We start from the raw sequence: 8029 nt of genomic DNA, 5'->3' as shown, positions 1-8029 counted from the left end.
CCAGGAAATGACATCATAACTTTTTAAAGAAAAAAAAAAAAGTCATATTCCATACTTGTATATATGCTAAAACAGGTGCAATAAATAGTCCTGTAATACTTAATTTAAAAATCTAATAAAATGTTTATTGCTATATATTCTGTTCTGTTCTCTTTGGCTGCAGGTAAGTATCATAGCAAAATGATAAATGTCATTTATGAGAGACACATGCAAATGTTCTCATAGTGTAAGAAAAAAAATGTTTTTTCTGTTTTAAAGATTTTTTTTCTTCTTTTCATTATTATTATTAAAAACAACAACAATAATAATAATTTATTTGTTTTTAATAGAAGCTGTTCTGGGACTGACACTTGAGCAAAAAGATATCTCCCTGACAAAAGAGAAGGGAAAAACTGTACATATTGGCTGTAAAGTGTCCACCACTTATGTCCATTGGTACCAAAAGAAAGATGGTGAAGGTCTTAAAAGGATCCTATATGTCAAAAAAGGTAGCCCACCAGTTCCTGATGACCCTGCTGAGGCAAAGCAATTTGATGTAAGGATACAGTCTGATAATTATGATTTGAAGATAGCAAAACTGGATACAAGTCACGCTGCAGTTTATTACTGCGCTGCCTGGGACTCAGGCACCCACAGTGACAGTAAATACTCACAGTGTGTACAAAAACTTTAATGGTACATAACCACAACAAAAAAACATGTCAAACACTACAAGAATTAAACATAAATGATGATGATAAACAGATATATTTAGATCAGTTTGTCTTCAGGTATTAATTTAGCTTCCTTTTTTGGTTTTATGTTGGCTGACAAGGTTGTCAATTCCCGCCCCAGGATATGACATCATTACTTTATAAAGAAAAGGCTAATGTTCTACACTAGCATGGGTGTAAACACAGATACAATAAAAGGTGCTGAACTAAGAGAAAACTTTATTGTGCAACCAAATCAACATGTTTATAGCCATATATATCGTTTTCTTCTCTTGGGTGACAGGTTAGTATTATACCACTGCAACAAAAATATAAAAAGTGATAAAGGAAACAAAAAAGAGGGAACACAAAATTCAGTTATACAAATTTATCTTTTTACAGAAGCTGTTCTGGGAGTAATGCTGGAGCAAAAAGATCTCTCCCTGACAAAAGATGAGGAGAAAAGCGTGTACATCAGTTGCAAAGTAACTGGACTAACCACCACTTATGTTCATTGGTACCAAAAGAAAGATGGTGAAGGTCTTAAAAGGATCTTATATGTCAACAGTGGAAGCAAACCTATACCTGACAATAGCCATTCTGAAGCAAAGGCGTTTGATGTAAAGATACAGGGTGAAAATTATGATCTGAAAATTACAACCCTGAAGAAAAGTCATTCTGCAGTTTATTACTGCGCTGCCTGGGAGTCAGGCACCCACAGTGACAATAAATATTCACAGTGTGTACAAAAACCATTATGGTATACAACCACAACAGGAACTTATATTCACAGGCAGTGGTATGATTAAAAAAAAAACTATTTTGTTCAAAAAACAACGTTTCTGTTGACACCGTGTTCACAGTGTACCTTGCTTTGTGCTATAAATAAACTGGGATACGCCTCAGGCCATCCAAGGCCATACACAGGATAAACTGGATAAACAGTGTAGACAGTAGATGGCGTAATGGTTACTTTTCTTTTTTCTTGTTTGATTTTGTCTCTAAAACTAAACAGATTTTGATTATTTATCTTCTATCCAACTTAATATATCAACCTAATCTGGATGTCTTTAGACTGTGGGAAAGAAAATGCAATCTCCATGCACACAGACCAGAGGTGAGAATCAAACCTTTGACCTTGCAGGTGCAAGTTGACAGTGCTAGATTTTGGTTAATAATAAAGAAATAACAAATACACCACGTCTGAATTAGAAATCCAGGAATATATATCATTATTTTATTTAAAAAAAGGCTCATGTTTTATACTAGCATTAATGCAAAACTGGTGCAATATAGTAAAGAGTATATGCAACTATGTTATACAGTATAACTAACAATTATGTTCACTCGTACCAAAAGAAAGATGGTGAAGCTCTCACAAGGATTCTATATATCATGAAAAATGTTGCAGCTGTTCTTGATAACAACAATATTGACTTTGAAATAAGGGAACGGTCTGATACTTATGAGCTAAAGATAGGAAAACTGCAACAATCTATCTATCTATCTATCTATCTATCTATCTATCTATCTATCTATCTATCTATCTATCTATCTATATCTAAATATCCGTATATATGCTGCGTATACTGAGCTTAATCTGTAAATTGCAACTGTAATACTTCCTTGAAATTGTTGCTCACTGCCTATTATTTATTATCAAAAACTATTACCAATATGTAGCTTGAAATCTGAATTGCATTTGTTATAAATCTTTTATACTGTACAGGGATCTATTGTTTCACAGGATCTTGCTCATTACGGTCAACTCCTTATAAATAATTTTGAATTGAATCCTTAAACAGGTAAAACCCTATTTATGTGATTGCAACACACATGGAAAAGAAAAAAAAGTAATACAGCCACATTATTAAACATTACAATAAAATATATACTGCATAAATAAATATACACTTAAACATTTTATCAGAAGGTTATTAATCCATGACTCCAAAACTATTGACTAAAATAATTTAGCTTAGTTTAAATTGCATAAAATAGTTTAACATACTGTATATAACATATAAACATTATAAAAGTTTACAGCAAAAAAAAAGGCACTGTCAAATAATTTTCTATTATTTAATATTCTAAAAAATAAAATATAATTAATATATGGGGCTGATATATCTCTTTCTTGTATTGCTAATGTTTTTTATTCTGGTTAATAATGCAGAAATTAAAAATGCACAAGTTTGATTTATTGTAAGCTGACAAGATTGCCAATCCCCAACCCAGGAAATGACATCATTACTTTATAAATGAAAGACATGTATCCCAAACCAGCATTAATGCAAAAACAGGTATGATAAAGAGTGCTAAACTGATGGTATATTTTATTTTACAACCAAATCAAAATGTTTATAGCCATATATACAGTCCTCTTCTCTTTGGTCACAGGTAAGCATATTGTCACTGTTTTAAAAACATAAAATAAGAAAATAAAATATTGAATGGCTATTTCACAGATTAATGTTGGTTATAGAAGCTGTTCTGGGAGTGACATTGGATCAAAATGATCTCTCCATAACAAAGGAAAAGGATAAAACTGTGCATATCCTCTGCAAAGTGACAGAATTATCCTCAACTTTTGTCCACTGGTACCAAAAGAAGGATGGTGAAGCTCTAATAAGGATCCTGTATGTCAGAAAAGGAAGCAAACCCGAATATGATGCTAACTATAATGGAGAAAAGGACTTTGATGTGAGGATAAAGTCTGATAATTATGATCTGAAAATAGCAAGCCTGAAGAAAGATCACTCTGCAGTTTATTACTGTGCCAGCTGGGCAGGCTCTCACAGTGACAGAAACTATTCACAGTGTGCACTAAAACCCTGATGGTACACAACCACAACATAAACTGTACAAAAGTGTCAAAAATAGATTAATTTAAATTGCAAATAACACGGTGAACTTACAATATGTTGATAAAAATCATCAGATCCAAAGAGATTTTATTATACATATACTGTATATTAACAAGTAAAATAATTAGGCAGTGCAATTTATTGATGCCTTAGATTTAAAAGTGTGCTACAGTAGTTTGTGAGCTAATCATAACAACAAATTTATTTCGTTGGAGGTCGATGAAGCATAATAACTCACTTGTGATCAAGACAGGGGCATGTTGGAGAAGCTGTCAAATCTAATCCTGAGTTTTATAAATTTCACTGATTGAAACACAGTTATTATAATATTATTTAAAGTAGGAGGGAAGATATTAAAGAAAATCTATCTATCTAAGTTTTTGACTTTGACTGAGTTAGTTTGAATCTATAGATTCTAGTCGAAAGCTATTACAGTTTCTTTTAGACCTTACATAAACAAGTGAAAACAAAGAAAAAAAGTGATTGAAAAAAAGAAACCTATTGATGGAAGGAAATAATTCAAGATATTTTTAAACAAGTATTCAACAACAAATTGTCAATGATATTTTTACCCTGGCCACCACAGTGAAAGCCTCAGGGTATCAACAAGACCTTGGCCAAAAAGTTAAACAATTTAGTTTGAAATCTTTTTATAAGGTTGCCTTTATACAAATTCCCAAACTACCAAAATCTAAAAAAAGTCCAAAGAAATATTCGTGTAATTAGTGTAATTGTATTATTATTATTATTATTATTATTATTATTATTATTATTATTATTTATTTATTTATTTATTTATTTATTTATTATTATTATTATTTTAATTTATTTATTTATTTTTGATGGACAGTGTGCACTTAAATACTCATGCAAAAATTTTGACTTATTATTATTATTATGGGTTTTGTAAATGTTGCCAATTTGTTTTTGCTTTTACTCCAAGTGTTTTATTTATTGCTTTTAAATCTTTGATGTTCATTCTTCTTGTCTTCTCTAAACCATTAAAGGCTAGTGTCTAGATCAGATCAATCTTGTGAAAAAATTAATAATGTTATTTTTTTAAAATAAAGTTTTAAGCCATGTGCTTAAAATCCATAGATTGGAAAACTTTTATATCGGTACATCTTCGACACCTGTAAACTTTACTATTATGAATAAATAGAATGAATAAAGGTTTCTTCCTCTTATTATAATGACCAAAAAGAAGAAATTGGCCTATATGCTTATCGAATTTATAAAGTAATGATGTAATTTTCTCTTATTCTTTTTGGTTATAAAAAAACAAAAACAATAAAAAAAACATAATCTTGTAGAACTTTTTGTGTTTGGTATTGATTTTCTGCTCAGTAATAAGAAAATAAAAACTACACCAACTCTGGATTAATGCTGGCTAACAAAGTTGCAGTCCCCACCCCAGGAAATGACATCATTACTTTATAAATTCGATTCCTCTTTTACACCACCATTAATACACAAACAGACACAATAAAGAGCACAAGATTAAAAACATAACTGTTTACTGTACATTTAAATCCAAATGTCTGTAAGCATATATGCTGTTTTCTTCTTTTTGGTCACAGGTAAGTAACATATCACAGTGACATAAAGAAAAAGAAGAAAAAAAAAACACAATAAAAAAATTACCAGGATTAGCATTTTACAGATTAATATTTTTGTTGGTTTTGTTGCTGTTTGTTTTTATTTTAATAGAAGCTGTTCTGGGAGTGACACTGGAGCAAAAAGATCTCTCCATGACAAAAGAGGAGGGCAAAACTATACCTATCAGATGCAAAGTAACTGGATTATCCACTGAGTATGTCCACTGGTACCAAAAGAAAGATGGTGAAGCTCTCAAAAGGATCCTATATGTCAAAAAAGGCAGCCCACTTACTCCGGATAATAACCATCCTGATGCAAAACAGTTTTATGTAAGGATACAGGATGATAATTACGATCTGCAAATAGCTAAACTGAAGAAAAGCCACTCTGCAGTGTATTATTGTGCCAGCTGGGCAGGCTCCCACAATGACACTAAATATTTAGCGTGTGTACAAAAACCCTGATTTCACACAACCACAACAGAAAATGCATACACATCAAACTAATTAAAATCAAACAAAAATAAATAATAATTTTCCTATTCAACATCTGTGTCTAAAAACCTTAATATTACTGTAGTAAGTGTTGCTATCATTAGCACAGGGTTTGCTGCATTGGGGAACCCTGATGCATTTAAATTAAGCAGGGAAATAATAAGAAGATACATGCACTGTGGACTAGAATCTGTTGCATTTGCAGTGTCTGGGTCGGTTGCATTTGCGGTGTCTAGGTCGGTGTCTATTTTCTGTTTTTGCATCAGGATTTCTGAATGATTAATCTACATTTACATTTAGGAATTTGGCAGAAGCTCCGATCCAGAGCGATTTGCATAATTGCTGTGAAGTTTTCATTATTAAAAAAATCTTTAAAGAGTTCACTTGCTTACTAAATAGAAGTACCATCAATTAAACATTTACGGGAAGGCACAAACGGGTCTTTAGCTGTTGCTTAAAGATAGTTAGTGACTTGGCTGTAGAGACATCTAGAGAAAGGTTGTTCCATTATCTAGGAGCCAGGGCAAGAAACAGTATAGATGCATGTCTTCCTTAATTTCCCAATGGTGGAACCAGTCAACCAGTGCTGGATAATCGGAGGGAACGTGGTGCAGTGTGGGGTGTCTTATGGAATCACAAATGTCTCTGCAGTCTGACGATGCATGAATAGATATTCTGTGTGCATGTTGTCAACTACCAAAATGAAACTAAAACTGCTAGAGAAGTTGACAATGCTATAAATTATTGTGTTTCTATTGATTTTAATGTTTCTCTTAACTAGTTCACCATGTTTTATACTAAAGCTCAACCAACAAATTATTGAAATTTCTTGTCTACACTGTGAACACTGACTCAAAAAAATTTTTTTTTTTTTAGTTCTGGTTTCATTTGTAATCTTTTTCCATTTGTTCTTTTGAAGACTCTTTCCCTAAGCTTGCTCAGCTTGTCACTGCATGAAACTAGTCCAAAAACCAACCAATCAGAGACTGGAAAAAAGTACATTTGATTGACTGTTTCAGATTTAAAAGGAATCACATAGATTTTAAGAGAGTCTGAATCAGGAAAAATATATTTTTATATGTTTATCATTTAGGAAGGAGGCACAAATATAACATCATATATTAACTGCATGTTTGTGGTATTAGCACCAGTGTAAATTACACTATAATTTGGAGAGTCTCCAAAAAAAAAAAAACTTTCACGTCACAAGCACATACAAATTTAAAACCATTTAAACTAAAAGAAGAAATATCAGTGTTTACTTTTATTTTTATATTTATTCATGATGGACAGTGTGCATTTAAATACGCATACACAATTTATGTCTTAGTATTATCATGGGTTTTGTAAATGTTGGTAATTAGTTTTTTTCTTCGATTTTCTTTGTTTTATTTACAGTATTGTTTTTAAATCTTTGATGTTCATTCTTATTACTTAATAGGCTGCTGTCTTGGTCAGGTCACTCTTGTAAAATAGAAAAAAATGTTTTTTAAATGGTTAAGTAAAAATTAATTTAGTTCATTTATTTAATTGTGTGTAAATACATTTTCTGCATCTTCAACCCCTGTAAACAGCACTTATACCCATCTGTTCCAGGATAAAGAAAGGTTTCTTCATCTTATTTGAAAAAAAAAGGATTGATTTTCTGTTCATTAATAAGAAAATAATAACTACACCAACTAATGTAGCAAAGTAGCAGTCCCCACCCCAGGAAATGACATCATTACTTTATAAATTCGAATCCTCTTTTGAACTACCTTTAATACACAAACAGACACACACTAAGAACATAATCGCCTACATTCAAATCAAAATGTCTGTAAGCATATATGCTGTTTTCTTCTTTCTGGTCACAGGTAAGTATCGTATCACAGTGACATAAAGAAAAAGAGAAGAAAAAAAAAACAGAAAATAATTACCAGGATTAGCATCTTACAGATTAATATTTTTGTTGATTTTGTTGCTGTTTGTTTTTATTTTAATAGAAGCTGTTCTGGGAGTGAAACTAGAGCAAAAAGATCTCTCCATGACAAAAGAGGAGGGCAAAACCATACCTATTAGCTGCAAAGTAACTGGATTAACCACTGAGTATGTCCACTGGTACCAAAAGAAAGATGGTGAAGCTCTCACAAGGATCCTATATATCAAAAGAGGAAGCCTACCTGTTCACGATACTAATTTTCCCAATGCAAATGAATTTGATGTGAGGATACAGGGTGATAATTACGATCTGAAGATAGCTAACCTGCAGAATAGCCACTCAGGAGTATATTATTGTGCCAGCTGGGCGGGCTCCCACTGTGACACTGAATATTTACTGTGTGTACAAAAACCCAAATTCCACACAACCACAACAGGAAATACATATACATCAAAC

The 8029-nt window shown here is 31.9% G+C and overlaps 1 gene segment (V, D, J or C); it reads left to right on the top strand.

Annotated features, from left to right (window-relative positions):
* The first annotated feature begins 5046 nt into the window (after window positions 1–5046).
* On the top strand, window positions 5047–5622 carry LOC128531521 (Ig kappa chain V-VI region NQ6-8.3.1-like). The segment is given in 2 exon segments: window positions 5047–5139; window positions 5270–5622. Coding segments are annotated over 2 exon segments (396 nt in total).
* Window positions 5623–8029: the final 2407 nt, after the last annotated feature.

Source organism: Clarias gariepinus, chromosome 1, assembly GCF_024256425.1.
Source record: "Clarias gariepinus isolate MV-2021 ecotype Netherlands chromosome 1, CGAR_prim_01v2, whole genome shotgun sequence".
Lineage (NCBI taxonomy): Eukaryota > Metazoa > Chordata > Actinopteri > Siluriformes > Clariidae > Clarias > Clarias gariepinus.
Note: the sequence above shows the minus strand (reverse complement) of the source record. Positions and strands in the feature narration are given on the sequence as shown.